A 20,415-nucleotide genomic window follows, 5' to 3' on the forward strand; every position below is an offset into this window, starting at 1 on the left:
CTAGTGGCAGAAGGCAGGCATTGAGGGTTTGCTTTGCAATTGCTTTTACTGCTCTTTAAAATGTATTTTAATGGAAAATTTCAAATATTGAGAAAAGTAGAAATGCAACAAATACCCATGTGCCCACCACTTAGACAACTGGTTCTCAACCTTGGTGACACATAGGAATCAGCTGGGGAGCTTTTAAAACGTGTCTGGGACCCACCCCCAGCGACTGTGATTTAATTTGTGGAGTGTAACCTGAACACGGGAGTTGTCAAAGCTCCCCAGGTGATTTTAATGTGTGCAACAAGGTTTAGAACCACTGATTTAGAAAAATGGCTATTGACATTTTGACATTTATATCTTTTGCTGAACCACTTTAAATTCTAGACATGATAGTTCACCCCTATATACTTCAGCATGCATTGCCGAAAACATTATTGTGGCTCTTAAAAATCAAAAGCGGTATTTTTTACTTCAAAGAAATTCGAAATTAGAAAATATAAAAATTAATTTTAACGAAGAATACAATCAGAATAAAGTAAAATTCCCGAGAACTGTACCACCTAGAGAGAACCAGTACTGATGTGTTGGCAGAACCCTTCAGGTCTTTCCTCTATTTGCATGTGTGTGTGCACGCACCCACCATGTATAAGCCCACCATGTATACTCTACAAATATTAACATGGTACTATATCCACTTTATCACAAATCTATACTTTTATCCATCCACCAATCCATCTGATGTTTTAAATGCTTTTCAAATTCAGTTGTAGACATCGCTATACCTTACTCCTGAAGAATTTGGTGTGCATATCATTCACTGAAGTTCAATATTTCTCTAAGGTCCCCTCCTTTTATTTAGGCAAAATTTTCAGACAATGAAATGCGCAGGTCTTAAGTGTACCATGGATGAGTTTTGACAAATATAAACTCATATTTTTTAACAAAAAAGAAATGCTATGTGTATGTTATATATGTTGTTTTCACTTAACATATTATAAACCGGTTTGTACCTCATTTATGTTCGCTGGCAGTAATGATGTACCATTATTTCTTTTTTTTTGTACCCGATCTCCTGTTGTCAGACATGTAGGCTGCTTCCAATGTTTCACTACAATAAATAGCACTGCAATGGACATTCTTATAGCTAAACATTGACTTACGTCCTTAATTTTTCATGAAGCGGTTCTAAGGATGTAGTCAGACTATATACTAGAAAAATACTTTTGCTATCTGGAGTGTGGCTGTGGAAGGGGATTAGAAGAAGCCAGGAGGGAATCAGCTAAGAGACTGGGTCCTATCCCTAGTGAGCACTTGATGGGGCTGCAACCAGGGCAGAGGCCTTGGAAAGTGCAGGGCACACAGGAGAGTAGGGGAAGGAAAGGGGAAATTCACACCAGTATCTAGTGCACCGGGAATTCTGCTGGGCACTTCACGTGTCACCTTAGTTACTGCTCAGAACCCAGGCTGATGATTATCTCCATTTTACAAGAAAAATAAACTGCCTTCCTTTATCAAACTTAACATTCCAGCAACAGGGAACTGTTTATGGTTTCTTGTATGTTCCATACTCTTACCATGTTTCCCCCAAAATAAGACCTAGCCGGACAATCAGCTCTAATGCGTCTTTTGGAGCAAAAATTAATATAAGACCCGGTCTTATATTATAGTAAAATAAGACCCGGTCTTATAGTGAAATAAGACCCAGTCTTATATTAATTTTTGCTCCAAAAGACGCATTAGAGATGATTGTCTGGCTAGGTCTTATTTTGGGGGAAACAGGGTGTACACACCTCACCCATATCCCTCTACCTGAAGCCTAGCATCTCCGTGTGGAAACCCTTCCTTAGCAGCCCCCACCTAAACTCCAGGCTGGGGCAAGAGTCCTCTTCTGGGCTCCTCAGCCCTATTTTCACTCTGTCACAGCACTGATCCCCCTGTGTTGTCGCTGTCTGCACCCTCCCACACCCCAATCATGAGCTCCTTGAGGGTGAGGTCCTCTCTGAGGTCCAAGTTCCCAGCACAAGGTCTGGAAGGTATTAGTAACTATTGAATAAATAGACTCAGACAGGTTAAATGAGTTGCCTAAGTTCACATGAGTAATAATTAAGGAACAGATGGCCAAACCCAGGTGTATCCAACTCCAAAAAAACCTGCTCTTTACCACTCCAATTGCTTTTGGTTGGCCTGCCTAACAACATCTTTCTTTTTTGCCCCAAGGACTGAGGAGGAGAAGAAAGACTGGGTCCAGGTAACATCTGAGAAGGCTTTGTAGTAGGGGCTGGAGGAGTATTAACAGTTCTCCTAGGGGTTGGTGGACGCTCACTCTCTAAAACTCACTTCTGACCAGAATGGGCCTGGACAACAAACTTTACCATCCTCATTTTACAGATAAACCAACTGAGGTCCAGATGTTAAGCAGAAACTCACAAATTCTTCCTTTAGAGAGCTGGATCCTCTGAGTGTGTAACCCCAGTGAGTGAAGCCCTGTAAAACCTTAAGCCCAGACAGTAGCTAGGAAGGCCTTCTGAAGTTTTTCAGCCACTGATCCCCCTCTCCCATTTCACAAATATAAGAACTGACACCTGCAGATCTACGCCTAGAACCAACTTTTCTGACTCCAGGCTAGGTCATAGGAAGGTGAGGTGAGGGTGGAAATGGGTGGGTTGTGAGGTGATCTGACCCCTCATTTCTTACACTGCCTCCTCAGGCCATCAACTCCACCCTTCTGAAGCATGAACAGACGCTGGAGACCTTCAAACTGTTGAACTCAACAAACAGGGAAGATGAAGACACACCCCCTCACTCTCCAGTAAGAGTCCCCACCCCCCTCCTTTATACCGGGACCCCTTCCAAGCCTCCAAGTCCCCACCTTACCTTGAAATGCTCCTCTCCCCTTCTCGGAGAATGAAGACCAGAAAGGCATTGCATGGTTTCAGAAGCACAGTCTTCTGTTGGTAGGGCCGCAATCACTAGGGAAATGGAGGCCCAGAAAGTAGAAGTGACTTGCCTTCAGTAGCAGTGAGGTAGGGACAGAGCCAGGATTCAGAGGCAGGTCTTCTGAACATGTCTGCTGCTTCCCAGTGATGATCCAAGCTTTGGGGAAGGGGAAAGGGAAGGGCTGACTGGACTGGGCTGGGGAGTAGCTGTCTCTTACCTGGGACCTGGCCCTCTCTCCAGAACGTGGATCTTGGGAAACGGGCACCTACACCCATCCGAGAAAAGGAAGTTACCATGTGCATGCGCTGCCAGGAGCCCTTCAATTCCATCACCAAGCGCAGGCACCACTGCAAGGCCTGCGGGCATGTGAGTGTTGGGAGGCAGGGGCAGAGCTAGGGAGGGGACAGGCTGGTGGCCTGAAGGCCTGCTTCTGAGAGGGCACCCTCCAAATGAGAGGCTGAGTCTGCTGTGGGAGTTGGTACACTGAAGAGGATGGCCTGCTGGAATCAGGCTTCTCTTGCCCACCTGCCACTCCAGGTGGTTTGTGGGAAGTGCTCTGAATTCCGGGCCCGCCTCATCTATGACAACAACCGTTCCAACCGTGTGTGCACTGACTGCTACGTGGCCTTGCACGGGGTTCCTGGGAGCAGCCCAGCCTGCAGCCAGCATACACCCCAGCGCCGGAGGTCCATCTTGGAGGTAAGAGCCAAGCCCACAACCACTAACCCTCCTACACCGACCACATGAGCTCCAGCCACCCACCCAGTGTGCCTGAGGGCTGGGCATCTGTGAAACCATAAGGTGCCGTGTTCATCCACTGAACAAGTGACCCAGGCTTGGAGTGAGTAAAACGAATGCAAGAGTGAATGAAAGCCAGTCATTTTTATTTAAGTGCTTCAGACATTTAATCCTCATAGTAACTAATCTATCCATGCTGTTACTATCCCTATTTTACAAATGAGGAAACTGAGGACCAAGGAGTTTATTTGCCCAAGTTACACAGCCAGTGAGTGGCAGAGCTTGCATGTTTTTTAATTAACATATTCTTTACTTACAAAAAATATGTACACTGAAGAAAATTAGACAATATAAACAAAAATAATAAAAACACCCTATTTCTTCTACCCACTAGATTACCACTAACACGTATGCTTCCTAGGCACGTGCACATTTTGGTTTTGTTTTTTAACCAAATCAAGGTATTTGTCTTGTTTACCACTTAAAGAACACTTACTCTGTGCCAGGCACTATTATAAGTGCTTTGCACCTATTAATTAATTTAATCCTTACAGCAGTTCTATATACCTCTCCTTCTAAGTCAACATTTTCATCCAGAGCTGGGATTCTGAGCCAGACTGCCTTTCCCATCCTTCTATCCCCTTAACCATAAGGCTAGGTGGCCTCTCGTTGAGTGTAGGGAGTGGATGTGATGTATTAGGTTGGTGTAAAAGTAATTGTGGTTTCAAAGGTTAAATTGCAAAAACCGCAATTACTTTTGCACCAACCTAGTAAGATGAAAAAAGGTGAGGTGGAAATGCGTGACTTGAGGAATAAATGGACTGGTGGAAGAATGCCTGGCATTTAGGTGTCCCTACTGAGAGCTGTATGTAACCCCTCCCACCAACTCTCAGAGGCAGCAGCCATGGCCGGCCTGACTCGCTGGCAGGCAGTGGGCAAATCAGTCCTGCCCCCTGGGCTTCAGCACCCTCATCGGAAGTATGGGCACAGCGGTAACTGCACTGAGGGGGTACTGAAGCCGAGGCACCAGACTCAGCCTTTTGTCAACACTCATGCTCCCCATGTCTGACCACAGAAACAGGCGTCGGTGGCTGCGGAGAACAGCATCATCTGCAGCTTCCTGCACTACATGGAGAAGGGTGGGAAAGGCTGGCACAAGGCATGGTTTGTGGTCCCTGAGAATGAACCCTTGGTGCTGTACATCTACGGAGCCCCTCAGGTGTGCATGCTACTCCTTTGGGTCCTTTCAACCACCTAGCAAAACCAGGCTTCCCCTGTCCCGTCCTTGACCTCTCCTTGGCCAAGAGGGATCGATAGGGTGAGCCTAAATGGAAGTCAGAACCCCCACCTTTGTGAGACAGACTGGCTTGAGACAAGGATTGTGGGCCATCATGTGCAAGGAAAGATGGGGTGAGTTGGGGGAGGGGGCTAGCTTTCTGGAGGTAGCCGGAGTGAAGATGGGTCACTGCTAGGTGCAATTTGGAGTGGGGAAGAACATGCAGATGGGGGCAACAGCATGGACAAAGGCCTGAAGACATTTGGGGTATGCATGCTAAAGAGTAGCCCAGCTGGTTTGGGGGTACAGGAGGAAACAGGTATTAGAACCCACCCCGCGTCCAACCCCAGTTCAGACATTTTCCTGTCACCATCAGGGGAGCCACGGAAGGTTTTTTCAGCAGGAAGAGGGAAGGAGGGGTTTAGCGGATGTAAAACCAGTGAGAAGCGCAGCCCTAAGGTAACCCCGGCTATCCCTGTTCGCCAGGATGTAAAAGCCCAACGCAGCCTGCCCCTCATTGGCTTTGAGGTGGGGCCTCCTGAGGCAGGGGAGCGGCCTGACAGACGCCACGTGTTCAAGATCACCCAAAGCCACCTGAGCTGGTACTTCAGCCCTGAGACAGAGGAGCTGCAGCAGCGCTGGATGGCCGTGCTTGGCCGGGCAGGCCGTGGGGACACGTTCTGCCCAGGGCCCACACTGTCTGAGGACAGGGAGGTGGAGGCGGCACCGGTGGCAGCTTCAGGAGCCACTGCTGGAGCCTCCGAAGCCCCCCAGACCCGAGACAAGACCTAGAGGGTTTGGGGGGAACTGGGGCCCCCTGCCCCACACTAGCTGCCCATGTCCAATTGGGGGCCCCAACCCCCTCCCTCCCAGCTCAGTCAATACTTGAATTCCCATCATGGGCACTTTCAATCCAGAATGCTGGGTCTTGGGTTTTTTTAATTCATCTTTTCACAAAATGTGGGCTTTTAAAAGAAATATTCCTACAGTGATGTTAATTTTTTTTAATCCCTGTCCCCAGGGAGGGTGGGAGCTGTTACTAGATCTGCCTGAATTAGGCCATTTCCCCCCTACACCCCAGATCCCCTCAATACCCTACAGAGCCTGCCTCCACCCAATTCCCCCCAAAGCACCAGAGGCAGGAGACCTGGATTCAGGTACCAGCTCTGTCACTGACCCCATGGCCCCGGCCCACCCCTGCCCCCTCAACCAGTGTCTTCACATGTATGATGCTACATGGGGTGGTGCCCAGACCCCTCCTGCCTTTCCATGGCTTACAGCTTCTACCCAGTCCCAAGGCTACCCAATATTTTATCGTCCAGACCCATGGCAGGGCCACCGGGCAGGACAGGGGGAGGGGGGGATGGGGGGAGAACAATGGATACTCTGTTTTGTTTTGTTTTTAAAGAAAATACAGTTTATTTCAGGCTTACAGAAACTTTCAGAGCACTACTGTGCTCCATTCGCCCATCTGTTTGTCCAAAGTACCAGGCTGCAAGGGTGGGCCCAGAAACTGCTCCCTTGCTGAGCTCTGAAGCTCAGTTCCCAGAAGGCTGATCCAATGCTACTTACAGGTCAAGCCACAGATTAAACAATAAGGTATTGAGATCTTAAACCTCATCCCTGGACTGGGATGGGATGGGATGAAGAGTTTGGAATGAGGTTGGAAGAGACAGAAAACAAAGCCCAGGTCCTCCAAGCTTACCACCCTGCCAAGGTCTTAGACTTCCAGAAGTAACCCAGGGCTGGCGCCAGGACTGCAAATCGGAAGTGTTCCCAGAAGGCTCCAATTTCTGGGCAGAGGTGCAGAGCTACTGTGTGTGTGTGTGTGTGTGTGTGTGTGTGTGTACAGGTGGGGGGGCAGGAGGAGTGGGAGAGGTACAACGGCTATTTTCATTCATATTGTTAAATAATCTCTCTCCCAGTTGCCTGTTCATCATCTCACCATTCCTGACCCAGCACAAGTATTGCTTTCGCTGGTCCTCTCCCTTCACAAATCCACATGCCTGGCACCAACCAGCATGTAGGTCTGTCCTACATGCTCACACCCACTCATCCTTCCCTCTTCCCGCTGACTGCATCCAAGAAGCACTGTGCTGGGAAACCAAGCCTCATCGCTCAGATTATAATCTAAGGCCGAACTAGGTCCCACCACCCCAAGACCAAGGACCCTAAGGCTCTTCTTCCCCTGGAGGGAGCTGGACGGGAACAGGGAGAGGGTGGAGATGGGATAAACAAACAAGGGCCCAAACCATTTCCAGCCCCACTCATTTCTTTCTCCGAACAATGGTCCAGCCATCCTCCACTATATCTTCTTCCTTAATAGTCTGGAAGTCTGGACCAGAGGGTTCAGGCTGGGGGAAGACTCCATCAGTAGCTGCCCCATCATTTGTAGCTGTGACCTGGAGGAGAAATATAAAAGAGTTAAACGCAACACCTAGCTGTGGCCCATGGAGACCCAGGCTCCCCTCCCAGCTTTACAAGGACTGGTTGTGTGACCTTAGGAAAGTGCCCTGCCCTCTCTGGATAATACACCCACCACCCCCATCTCTTCCCTGTAAAGCTAGCTGTATCTCCCTGCCCAAGGGGCAGCCCTTCACCTCCATCTCCTCCACGCTGTCTGTATCATCGTTATCTGTCTCGCTGGCTGTCGTAAGTGCGGTGGCTCTAACCTTGCACTTTCTTTGGGTGACGCGGAAGGCCATCTCCTTCAGAGCGGCCCCATTACCCCTCTGGAAGTGCTGGAACATGATCTGCAGCTGTTGGCTCACCTATCAAGAAAACATTCAACCAGGTTTTACTTTCTAGAGAACCTACAATACAACCAGCCCATGTTTGCAGCAAATGTGGAGAGGGGCTTGGAATTTTCCAGAGAACGGGGCTCTTTCCTCCCCCCAAGGAGTTCACTAATGAAGGAACAACATATGAAAGGTTCAGGTAAGGGCCTAAAGCTTTAAAGGAGGGCCTCCTAGCAGGGAAGACACTAGAACTAGGTTTGAAAGCTAGATGTAAAAGGGAAAGCAATCCCAGCAGGGGGAGTCATGTTAACCAGAGCAGGGGTGGAAATGTACCTGCCTGACCTAGGATGAGGATGAGGCACAGACCTGGCTAAGAATGATGTATACAGAGAAATAAAAAAGAAGAGGCAGGGTTTGGAAAGGCCTAGGAAGACTAGATTTTTTTCCATTAGGCAATAGGGAGTCATAAAAGGTTCTTGTGCAAGACTTAAGAAAAGAATGGTTAGAGCCAAGAGTCTTGGCCTAAAATAGACACTTGGGGAGAAGATGGCAGGCAGGAGATGGCAGTTGTGTCCCCGACATGCTCACCTGGGGCAGACTCCCGTCCTCCACAACTGTGTCAAACTCGTTCATCATGAGCTCACCAAGGAAGTCCTCCACCTCATCTAGCTCCAAGTCAGCTGAGTACGAAAGGATAGGACCCTTTGGTCAAAGACAAGCCAATTTCATCACTCCTGCTTACTACTCTTCAATACCTACTTGCTGGATCCACATCTGGTTGGTGGGTAAAGGTCCAAACAGTGAGCCTTTTTTTCGCTGCAGTGCTCTGCATTCCAGGTTTTAACATCATTTTTTTTAAAATGGAGAGACCCTTCACAACTGTTTCTCCACTGATACAGGAGGCCACAGACTAACAGGATAGGTAAGAAGAAATGGATATAAGTACTTGCAATGATGAAATCATCATAGCCTTGACATCAACACCCTATTGTGTGACTTCAGCTAAGCCCTCCGCTCCGGGCTTCATTTACTTTATTGGGTCATGCTCTTCTTCTGAATTAGAGAATTAACTCAGTCTTCCACAAAGTTCCTCACTCTCTCTTCCCTCTGGAAGAGCTCATTCACCCCCTTGGCTTTCCCTACCATTCTAACCTAATATCCCCCAAATCTGTCTCCAACCCAGACTATGTTCCACTTGTTTCACAGGTGCCTCAGACCCTCCATATCCAAAGCCAGACTCACCCTCCAAACCTACTTCCCATCCCAGGATTCCTCTGTTCCATGCAAGGCACTTAATCCACCCAGTGACTCAAACCAGAAACCTGCCTCCTTTTCCTTCCCCTTCTAGAGCCAAACTATCTCCAAGGCCCTAATCCACCTCTTCTTTTCCATGACTCACCACTGCCCTAGTTCAGGCCTCATCATTTTCTAGAAACAGCCTTAGTCATTCCCTCTCCGGGCCATGCTCCATACTGATTACTTTCTGAACTTCCTAACTAGCAAATCCTACCATTTTACTCACCTTAGGACCTCCCCATGGAGTTTTCTCACCTACTGCAGTGTTTCATATTCTGCTCTTGGGCAATAACTGTCCTGTTGGATTTTAAAGAAAATCTATCCATAGAAAGCTAATGGGAAACAAAGGTAAATAGGCTTCTTTTTCAGTGGTTTCTATCCTCATCCAAGCCTTTACTATGTTAAGGGTTATTGTGAATCTTAAGTAGTAGCTAAAGAAAAGACATTTTCTTACATAATATGACTAGTGAAGCATTTCTTCACTGAACATCTAATAAAACTAGTCTTCCCTAGCATGCATTTTGACAAACACTGGCCTAAAGGACAAAATCAAAGGCATGTAAGGCCTTACATATCTTACCCTTTTCCAGGAGCCTCCTCACCCCCTAGCATCATTCTCTACCACTCCTGCCCTACACATGCCCATAAGCACACACACATCCTTACTCCAACTGAGTGCCCTACCGCTTTACAAGTGTAACACAATCTCTTCATGCCACAGAATTTGAGCGTTGCTCTCCCTACCTTCCACACCTAGTTAACTCTCATGCCTTAAGACTCAGCCCAATCACCACCTCCCCTAACAATCTCCAAAAGAAGCCCCCTCCTCAGTGTCAGGTTACCAACACACCCTGAGCTCCTCTTTATTAGAACACCTATCACCCTGTGTGTAAATGACTTATCTGGATCCCTCACTAAGTTGTAAATTGCCTTGAGAGAAAGGTCTCTGCCTAATGTCATCTCCAAAAGTAAAAAAAAAAAAAAAAAAAAAAAGAGTGAAGAATTTTGTAAAAATCATACCAGCAAGAGGCCGTCTGCTAGGCCACTTATTTTTATATGACTCTCAAGACACATCAAAGGTGTAGATCTTTGCTGTTCAAATAGCCAAATGTGGTTATTAAGCACTTAAAATGTGGCTAGGCCAAACTGAGGTGTGCTAAAACTGTGAAATACCCACCAGGATTTGAAAATAGAGTCTTATACTGAAACTATTTTCAGTATAAAACTGAAATATTTTGGATACGTTGAAGTGAATAACATTCATTTTTATCTGCTTTTTGTTTTATGAAAGTGGCTGCTGAAAAATTTTAAGGTACATGATGTGACTCGCACTATATTTCTACTGGACAGAGCTGGGGTGGATACTTTTATACCCATTTTAAATAAATTAGGAAACTGAGTCTCAAGGAGGTAAAACGACTTGTCCAGAGTAATACCATGAGTCAATGGCACAGCCTGTAAGGCATGTGAACTCAGGATTCTGACTCCAAAGCTCATATTCACTCCACCTCACCCTTAGTCAGGAACCAACCCTCAAGGGCGCAACAGGAAGTGCGGGCTCTCCACCACGGACCTCCAACCCCCCCTCCAGGCCCCCAACACACAGGTCGCAGCGCCTCACATTCACTCACCATTGCGGAAGAAGTACTCTTCCACGGCACCCCCCAGCCACTCGGCTTTCTCCCGGCTGTGCACGCCCCCGAAGCTGTTCTCCACAGCGATCTGTGAACAGGCCCATGCCCACCACGTCAGCCCAGGAGCCGGACTGGGGTGGAGCAGGCATTCGCCACTTACACCGTCCAGCGTCGGCCGACCAACTCCTATTGTGCCCCAGGCCCTAACCTTTACCCAGCCCCGGTCCCACTAACCTGCAATGCCGGCCAGGCTTCCAGGGCCGCGCGGACTCCAGCGCCGAAGAGCGCTCTGGAATCTTCCCCAGCGCCGGCCATTTTCTAGCTGCAGGTCACGTGAAGCCCAAATTGTGCAATCCTTCCTTGGACCGTCCCAGGCAGAATGAGCCGAAAGCGGACCTTGAGAACACAGATTTGCATTTCCGCTGACCTGCAAACAAGACTAGAGCAATAGAAAAGTTTGTCAGAGCAATGGGTGACACTACCACAGTTATTACTTGCATGCAATAATTAAATGAAAGGAAGCCAGAAGTGGAGGACGCATGGGACCATGAGTAATGGGTGCCGGTATTGCACAAGAAAGATGTGGGAAACTTAATAATATAAATTCCAGACCCTGGAACAGGAATCAACCCCTGGGAGCATAGCCTAAAAATCTGCATTTGATGGTTGCCAGAGGGGAGGTGGGGTTGGGGAGCTGGGTGAAAAAGGTGAAGGGATTAAGGAGTACAAATTGGTGATTACATAATAGTCACAGTGATGTGAAGTACAGCATAGATAATACAATCAATAATGTAGCAATAACTGTAGAGTGCCAGGTGGGTACCAGACTAAACAAGGAATCACTGCATAAATTATATAAATGTCTAACCACTACGCTGCACACCTAAAACTAACAAAATAGTATTGAATGTCAACCAACTGAAAAACTAATTTTTTAAAATTAAAAAAACAAAATAAAGCATCCTAACATCTGTAGAACACTGCACCCAACAACAGTAGAATACAATTTTTTTCCAAAAGTGCGCAAGGAGCATTCTCCAGGACAGACCATATGCTAAGTCACAAAGCCAGCCTCAACAAATTTAAAAGGATTGAAATCATACAAAGTATGTTTTCCTGCTACAATAGAGTGAAGTAAGAAATCAACAACAAAAACAAATTTGTGAAAATCACAAATATGTGGAAATTTATGCACTTCCAAATAACAAATAGGTCAAAGAAAAGAAAATCACAAGACAAATTAGAAAACATCTTGAAATCAATGAAAACGAAAGCACAGCACACCAAAATTTATGAGATGCCACTAAAGCAATGCTTAAAGGGAATTTTATAGCTATAGGTGCCCTTATTGGAAAGAAAGAAAGATCTCAAGTTAATAACCTAACTTTCCACCTTAGTAAACCAGAGAAAGAAGAACAAAGTAATCCCAAAGCAAGCAGAAGGAAGGAAATAATAAAAGGTTGGAGAGGAAATAAATGGAATAGAAAATAGAAAAACAATAGACAAAAATCAGTGAAACCAACACTTGGTTATTTGAAAAGATTAACAAAAGTGACAAACTTTTAGCTATACTTTCACTAAATTAAAAAAAAAGAGAGAAGGCCAGCCCGGTGGATCATGCGGTTAGAGTTCCATGCTCCTAACTCTGAAGGCTGCTAGTTCGATTCCCACATGGGCCAGTGGGCTCTCAACCACAACGTTGCTGATTCAATTCCTTGAGTCCCACAAGGGATGGTGGGCAGCGCCCCCTGCAACTAAGACTGAACATGACACCTTGAGCTGAGCTGCCGCTGAGCTCCTGGATGGCTCAGTTGGTTGGAACGTGTCCTCTCAACCACAAGATTGCTAGTTCAATTCCTTGACTCCCACAAGGGATGGTGGGCTGTGCCCCCTGCAACTAGCAACAATGGCAACTGGACCTGGAGCTGAACTGCGCCCTCCACAACTAAGATTCAAAGGAAAACAACTTGACTTGGAAAAAAGTCCTGGAAGTACACACTATTCCCCAATAAAGTCCTGTTCCCCTTCCCCAATAAAATCTTTAAAAAAAAAGACCTGAAATAATAAATTGCATAGAAGAAAGCGTAGGTACTAAACTTATGGACCTTGGGTTCAAAGAGGATTTTGTGAATTTGACCTCAAAGGCAAGGGGAGTAAAAACTGAAATAAATGAATGGGACTATACCAAACTTAAAAGCTTCTTCACAGCAAAAGAAACCATCGACAAAATAAAGAGGCAACCAACCGAATGGGAGACTTTTGCGAACAATGCCTCCAATAAGGGACTATTATTCAACATATATAAAGAAATTGTACAACTCAACAAGAAAAAAACAATCCAATTAAAAAATGGTCAGAGGACATAAATTTTTGTTTTTAAAGCCACCAATCTGTAGCATTAGTTAGGACAGCCCTGGGAAACTAATAGTTTCACAACTCTGTGAATATACTAAAAACCATTGAATCATACACTTTAAATGGGTGAAACTTATGATATATAAATAATATCTCAATAAAGCTGTTCATAGAAAAATATTGTACGTGACACCCACTCACAGCAAATGTTGCAAACTTTGGACAAGACCATATTAACAAACAGTACTGATGCTTCTATACCTGGCCCTGTCTGTGCTGAATGCTGCTGGGTAATGGGTTTTGGTCAGATGCTCAAGGGGCTCGCAGTCTGGCATGCAAGATTTGTTCAAGGACCATCAAATAGTATGACCAGTGCTCAGGGTGAATCAAGGTTTTTTTCCTTTCCTTTTCTTTTCTTTTCTTTTCTTTTCTTTTCTTTTCTTTTCTTTTCTTTTCTTTTCTTTTCTTTTCTTTTCTTTTCTTTTCTTTTCTTTTCTTTTCTTTCTTTCTTTTTTTTAAGGAGGGCACAGCTCAGCTCACAGTGGCCCATGTGGGAATTGAACCAGTAACCCTGGTATTATTAGCACCACACTCTAACCAATTGAGCTAACCAGCCACCCCCATGAAACTGGGTTTTGAAGGGTCTGAAGCAGAATTTTGCAAGCACTCTTTAAGAAAAATAGTACAAATTTAGATATGAAAGTGAGTATTGGCTTAAATTTACAAAATAAATCACAAACTTTACAAAGTACAGTTTTTAAAACTGACAAATGCCACAAAGATCCTCAAATCCAGAAAACCAAAATATTTTTATTAGTTGCCTGACTTACTCCTCTATTAATTTTTCCTTTTTTCTGGTTGCAAACTCTTTGATATCCCCTTGTAAATAAATATAACAATTATTTTATAATAACATTTCGTAGAGAGAATAAAAAGATTTCAATTGAATTCAATTTCATTCAGTTGATCAAAAAAAATTCTTTTATTATTGGTAGTTTAGTGAAGTTTCAACTTCACAACTCGTTATCAATATTGTAAATTTTAAGATTGTTGTCAGTTTTTGGAGAACCTCTGTCTAGTTTATTTCACATGTGAGTGTAAAATTTCAGAGTATTTTAACTGTTTTTGACAAATCTTAAATACTCTTCAAATTGACAATGCTCAATAAAATAATGGGGGACTTGGAAATGGCCTGTGTAAGTGCAGGGCGCTGAGGATTAAGCTTTATTAGTTCTCCATCTCTTTGCAATGCTAGAGGAGAAAGGAGCACAGGGGTCCTGGGGAGTCCAGCAGAGGGGGGAGGTCCCTGACCCAGCTGTGGGGGTTGTGGCAAGCCTCCCAGACAAGATGCCAGAGCTTATGCAAAGTTTCAGTGGAATTTTGCCAGGTGATGGGGAGTTTTTGTGTATAAGAGTGGGGGTGTTACCAAAAGAAAGAGCCTTTTATGCTTAGGAAACAATGTATACAAAGACTCAGGGGCAGGAAACTACTGTGGTGTGTGATGAGCATGGTGAGCATTCCCAGACTGATAAACTCAGGAGGCATAAACTCCTACGGAGCTGCAGAGACTCATTCTGGAAGACTCAGCAATTTAGATTGAGTTCAAAGAGTCTCAACTGAAGAAACTGAGATTAAGCGCCTCTGAGTGAGTTCCCAGAATCTGAGGCCTCAAACATACATGGAGAGAGTAGATAAGATTCTGGTCACCAGTTCCAATGTGGACCAGAATTTTTTTCCCCATGCCGCCAAGCAATTCCCTGACATCAAATAGGTGTCCTACAATTCAACTCAGTTTTGACACTATCTGCCTGAAGGTAACGTCAGATCCCATAGGTTAAGGGCTCAGCCCTACATTTCTGACCCCCACCCACCCCCACTTCAGGCTCCAATGAAAAGTCCAGGTTGTCACCTGTGCTTCTAGAAGACCAACCAGCTATAGATCAGAGGTTCCAACGACCCCCTCCTTGGGTTCTATTAATTTACTAGAGCAGTCCGCAGAACTCAAACATTTTACTTACTAAATTACTGGTTTATTATAAAAGGATATAACTCAGGAACAACTAGATAGAAGAGTTAGGTAGGGTGAGGTATTGGGGAAAGGGCATGGAGCTTGCATGCTGGCTGAGCGCACCACTCTCCCTATATTTCTACGTGTTTATCAACCCGGAAGCTTTCCAAACCCTGTTCTTTTGGGTTTTTGTGGAGGCTTCATTACATCTGCACAATTGAGTAAATCATTGTCCATTGGTGAGTGAACTCAATCTCTAGCCTCTCTCCCATCCCAGGAGGTCGAGGGGTAAAACTGAAAATTCCAACCCTCTATTTACCTGGTTGGCTTCACAACCAGCCCCCATCCTTAGGTTACCTAGGGGCTTTCCAAAAGTCACCTCATTAACATAACAAGACACTGTTTACCACATTCATCACTTAGGAAATTCTAAAGGGGAATTAAGAGCTCTGTGCCAGGAAAGTGGTGAAAGACCAAATATCCAAATACATAGTATCTTATTATAAACACAATATCACAATAAGCCTGCTAGAAATCCCCACACATGGAGCCCCCATTATGCTCCAATAAACCAAGAACCCTGAGATTTAGCCTTGAGACTGAAGTTCAAGGCTGGGTATACTAAGTGGCAGACTTCTTCATCTATTCTGTACCTTGAATCCATCTGGCAATCTGGTGAAGCCAATACATCTCTTCCCAGAATAATGTTTTTAAATGCATAAAATAAAATATAGAACTACAAAGGAAACCAATTATATTAAAATAGTTATCAAAATATTACAAACACTAATTGTAATATATGTGTTTCTTTATGAATGCATTGAATATTATGATCTGCTAGCAGGTTGAATGACTACAGTACTGTGATTTCAAATTAATGATGAATGTAAACAATATTTTAAGAGATCTGCTGTGAAAAATATCTCTATATTGGTGATAAACTCATAGGTAGTGCTAATATTCCTGTGGTTGGTTGCCTACATTTATTATTGAAAGAAATGTCAAATTTCGCTGGAGGTTAGTGAATATGCTTATAAGATGTGTTTTTTTCACATTAAAGTACATAGACACTCTAATTCTACTCATGACGTCTTATAAGTCCATGTATCCCAGGTTAAGTACTCCTACTCGAGGCCCTACTCTAGAGCGAACATTTCAGGCTAGATTAAGTCATCAGATGAAGATGACCAGATTGACATGTCAAAGACCAAACTTTCAAAACCTAAACCCAAACTCAATCCCCAGCATGAGGACTCAGACTGAGCTCCAAGACTGCAATGCAGGTCGAACCGCCCAACTGAACTGCTGGTGTCTAAATGCAGAGGGTGCTTCCAGATGGAAATTTTCAGACTAGGACCCATTTTGGGATTGCAAAATAGAGCCCACCAGAGAGATCCCCAGGTGAGGTTACCACATGGAGATTCTCTAGACTTTACTTCTCAGGCTACAACACCCAGACAGAGCTCTCAATATGTCAAAACTTCCCAAAGCGGGCCAGACCCAGCCACCCATTTTGAGCCCTGAGCATGGCACTCACTTGGTGAGAAGCTTAGTCATATCTTAGATCACAAATCAGTCTCCCCATATTGAATCCTCAGGTGTCTCAAGAGTGAACTGTCAATGTCTACACCCTCAAATTCGTGTCCCCATAATGAGCCTCTAAGCAGAGCCATTGGTCGGACACTGCAAAATTAGCTCCTAGAAGGAAAATGAGGACAGTATCCCGGAAGTGGGTCCAGGCTGAGTTCCCAGAAGGACCTCTCACACTGAGGCCACAGATACATCCCTCCCCTAAAAGTACGGACTGAGCCTGTATTCTGAAACAGGTTCCCTCAGATGGAAAGCCTAATGTCTGAGTCCCCAAATAATATGCCCAGAATAAGCCCTGAGAGGGAACCCCCGGAGGAAACCACCAGTATGCACCCCATAACGGCCATGAGAATGCATCTCATAGACTTTAGACTTCAGGGAGCATAATTGATCAAGGGCCCCAGCTGCTGCGATCTGAAATTCATCCCCGCATTTATGCAGAGACCATGCTTCCCGTGAGCTACTTCTGGTCAGTGTCTGAGTATGGCAGATACTTTGGCAACTTTGGTTCAAGGAATCCCAGACAGCCTGCCAAAACTTTCATGTACTGCACAGCAGTCTAGAACACTTCCACTCAATCTTCCCTCTTTCTCTACTTAGTTTGGGTCAGACTGCACTACATTCTGATGGCTCTCCCAACCTTCCATGGTACCCACCCCATTCTCTCTCATGGGATTTCCCCTGATAAAAATCCTTGCTCACTTAATCCTATCTTGGTGTCGCTTCTCAGGACTAACACAAGTTTTCTGACATGAGACTGTGAGTTTAATTGCTCAGATTGAGCTGCCAACATGTGAGACCCTCAACTCCCATTTTCAGTGTAAGCATACATTTTGAGATCAGGAGCTAGAGTGCTCCCAGATGAGCTTCCAAAATCTCAACCCCAAACTAATACCCCAGTCGGACTCAGACTTGTATGGAAAAGGGAGCAACCCAAGTGCACACCAGAGGCTGCCAAATTGAACTTCCACTCTCAAAACCTTAGGCTTATTGTGGGGACAGAGCCCCAGAGAGCAGTTTCTAGGCTCTCAGCCTCACATAGAAAAGTGCTAGCTCAGGTAGTAAATGGCCATCAACTGTGGTTGGATGGCCATCAGCTGTGGCTAGTTGGCCGTCAGCTGTAACCAGTGAGCCATTGGCCACTAATATAACTGCTGTGGCTACGCTAGCAGAAAATGGGGGCTAGCTAAAAGATGGTGGCTGGCAAGGGCGGATTGCAGTTAGCATGGCGGAGTGCGGGTTGCAGATTGCAGAGAAGTGGATAGCAGGTTGCAGACAGTGTGACTGCAGGAGACAGTGTGGCTCCTGCTTCCTGTGTCTCCAACCCAGCCACCAGTGAGAATATAGTGGTATGACTCCCCTACCTATGGCTCCGTGGGTGTTCCTTTTTGGCCTCACCACATCCTGCATTCTTATGTGGGGAGCGGGACCAGAGACCCCGCATGACACCCTGCATGACACTTATGTTCACCAAGACTGAGCATTAGAATTAGCAGCCAAGACTGAGCCTCACTACAACTTCCTCAGAATAAGCTCCTAGATTATCCATTTAACTGATACCCCTGAGGAAGCTCGGACACTGAGTCCCCACACTGAGCTCCCGAGACATTATGCTAAAAATGAATCCCCAGACAAGAATCCAGAGAGAGGGGGTCCCTGACAATCCAGACTAAGCATGCCACACTGAATCCCAAACGTGGTGAGTGAAGGCTAATCTCCCAAATTGAGCTAGTTCTCTTAGATGGAGCCTCCAAAATCTGGGTCCACAACCCAAAGCCCCGAATGAAACACCATACTGGCAATACAGAGGTTCAGACAGACTCTGGACTGAGCTCCCAGATAGAACGCCAAAAATCAGGCTCCCAGATTGAACTCTCATATTGAAATACTAGAATGATCGCCCAGTCTGAGCACACTCAGGCTGAGGCCCCATAAATGGAACACCAACAATAGGAATCTGTAGATTGAATTTACCACACTGTCTACAGACTCAGAAATTGAACTGAATCTTTTAGAGTCAGCTTCTAGACCAAGGTTACCTCAACTGTGATCATAAAACTGATTCCTAAAACTTGAGCTTCCAACCTCTCAGACCCTAAATTCGTACCTCAGAACGAGTACCCAAAATGGTATCCACAGAATCAGGGGCTCAGGTTGAGACACTTGTGTGTCAAGGCTGTTAGCCTCACATTCCAACTTCTACTCCGTCTTTCCTTCTTTGGAACAGAACCTGCATTTTTAGCTGGGTGGACATAAGTCTAGCTACAAGATACATTTCCCAGTCTCCCTAGCAACTGAATACAGCCATATGATGTAAGCTTTGGCCAATGAGATTTAAATGGAAGAGAGGTGCCATTCCTTGGGACTATTTTTACATGAGAGAAATAAAGCCTTCTATCTTGTTTAAACCATTATTATTTGGTGGTTTTCTATTACATACAATCATATCTGATGCCAGCTGAGCCTTCTTGAGTGGGCTGATGTTTGAACCACAGTGACTCAGCACTCTAAACCTGAATCCTGATGGTGAGCACCCAACAGCAAGTGACCCAGACAGAGCTCCTGACGGACCAATACAGCAAGATTGATACCCAGTACTAAGCTAGCAGTGTTTGAGCCTCTAGAAGGCAACCATAAAGTAGGTGGCCCAATTTCCAGACCAAACTCCCAAAATTCCCAGAACAAATACCCTGCCTGAGTCCCCTGAAGAAGCTCCCCAGGCTGACTCCACTTTCAGAATGAAGTTTCAGATCTCCATACTGAGGGCACACTCTGAGCCTCCCAAAGTGAAACTTATAGCACTAACCTCACAATGAACCCCTGGATGAAGCACCAGACTGTCACATCCCGAGTGAGACCCTCAACTGTGCCTAGTAGACAGACACTCCAGTTGCAGCTCCCAAGCTGAATTCTCCAGAGTAAAAATTCCGAGATGGAGCACCCTGAAACTGATGTACCAGAGGTCCTGGGATTGAGTCCCTCAGACTAAGAGTCCAGACTGACTTACCTGCAGTGATAGCCCTCAGTGATCCACTCAATTTGTTCAGATTGAACACAAATATAGGCCCCCAGAGGGAGTGCCTAGACTAAGCCCCCAAACTGATTCCTCAGATTGAAATCTTCAGATCAAGCCTCTATTCTGAAACTGACATTACCAGTAACACTATTGAAACTTTTCTGAGTCCTGCGTTCCTAGAAAACAGTCTTGGTCAAAAATCCTCCCACCCTTTTGTGCTCTGAGAAAGGACTAACTGCAAAGGACCTCCCTGTTCCCACATATTCCAAGGTAAGACTCAGCTCCCAGTCTCCCTTTCATTTCTTTGAGACATTTCTCATTAGTGTACAGTCTCTCTATTGTAACTGCCTGAATAAAATCATCCTCTTAATTGTCTAGTGCATTTTGTCTTTCACAACAATCTCAGTCCTCACATTGAGGTACATTTCACTCAGCTCCTCAGAGAAACTGCCTCACTCATTCACCAAATATCGATTGAGTGCTGCATATGTGGCAAACACTGCCCTAAGCACTAGGGAGCTAACAAGCCAGATAAGGGCTCTACTTTCACAGGACTTATATTCAAGTGAGGATAACAGGGGAGAGGGAACAGTGTTTAATAGGGTGACCAGGGAAAGCACTTCTAAGGATGTAACATTTAAGCTGTTCTCACAAGGAGGAGGAGATAGAAGGCCAGAGGAAGAAGGTTCCAAGAAAAGGAAACAACGAGCACAAAGGACAGGGTAAGAGAATTTAGTATGAAAGAAAAAATTTTATTTGAAATACAATGGAAAATTTTCTATGCAGGGGAATGAAATGACACGGTTTACCTTTTTGAATGACCCTCTGGCTACTGTGTG

General features: G+C 45.3%; 2 protein-coding genes across 5 annotated transcripts in view; one reads left to right on the forward strand and one right to left on the reverse strand.

Moving 5' to 3' along the window:
• FGD1 (FYVE, RhoGEF and PH domain containing 1) overlaps window positions 1–6,370 on the forward strand; it is a 33,716-nt gene extending 27,346 nt beyond the window's left edge. The window contains exons 13-18 of the mRNA XM_081043285.1: window positions 2,206–2,236; window positions 2,696–2,797; window positions 3,166–3,291; window positions 3,463–3,624; window positions 4,739–4,882; window positions 5,426–6,370. Of these exons, the coding sequence (XP_080899411.1) occupies window positions 2,206–2,236; window positions 2,696–2,797; window positions 3,166–3,291; window positions 3,463–3,624; window positions 4,739–4,882; window positions 5,426–5,731 (871 nt within the window). The 3' untranslated portion in view covers window positions 5,732–6,370. The remainder of the gene's footprint in view (window positions 1–2,205; window positions 2,237–2,695; window positions 2,798–3,165; window positions 3,292–3,462; window positions 3,625–4,738; window positions 4,883–5,425) is intronic.
• Window positions 6,344–10,978, reverse strand: TSR2 (TSR2 ribosome maturation factor). Of its 4 annotated transcripts, XM_081043287.1 has the most exons (6): window positions 10,842–10,958; window positions 10,605–10,695; window positions 8,437–8,587; window positions 8,266–8,357; window positions 7,540–7,710; window positions 6,344–7,341 (listed from the first exon to the last, which is right to left on the reverse strand). In XM_081043287.1, exons 2-6 carry the CDS (start codon window positions 10,605–10,607, stop codon window positions 7,207–7,209), a joined length of 552 nt encoding a protein of 183 aa, XP_080899413.1. In that variant the 5' UTR covers window positions 10,608–10,695; window positions 10,842–10,958; the 3' UTR covers window positions 6,344–7,206. The 4 variants fall into 4 exon arrangements, with proteins under 4 accessions (XP_080899413.1, XP_080899414.1, XP_080899412.1 ...); XM_081043288.1 differs by lacking the exon at window positions 8,437–8,587 and having other exon boundaries at window positions 7,612–7,710; window positions 10,842–10,978; XM_081043286.1 differs by lacking the exon at window positions 8,437–8,587 and having other exon boundaries at window positions 10,842–10,978.
• Window positions 10,979–20,415: the final 9,437 nt, after the last annotated feature.

Source organism: Rhinolophus hipposideros, assembly GCF_964194185.1.
Source record: "Rhinolophus hipposideros genome assembly, chromosome: X".
NCBI classification, from domain to species: domain Eukaryota; kingdom Metazoa; phylum Chordata; class Mammalia; order Chiroptera; family Rhinolophidae; genus Rhinolophus; species Rhinolophus hipposideros.

Bases quoted from the DNA above. Each gene is read 5' to 3' on its own strand.
- TSR2 (XM_081043286.1), bottom strand. From the start codon at position 10,922: ATGGCCGGCGCTGGGGAAGATTCCAGAGCGCTCTTCGGCGCTGGAGTC. The intron at 8,358-10,604 runs GTGAGTGAATGT...TTTCGTACTCAG, and splicing joins AGAGTACTTCTTCCGCAATG to CTGACTTGGAGCTAGATGAG. The intron at 7,711-8,265 runs GTGAGCATGTCG...TTTTCTTGATAG, and splicing joins AGGACGGGAGTCTGCCCCAG to GTGAGCCAACAGCTGCAGAT.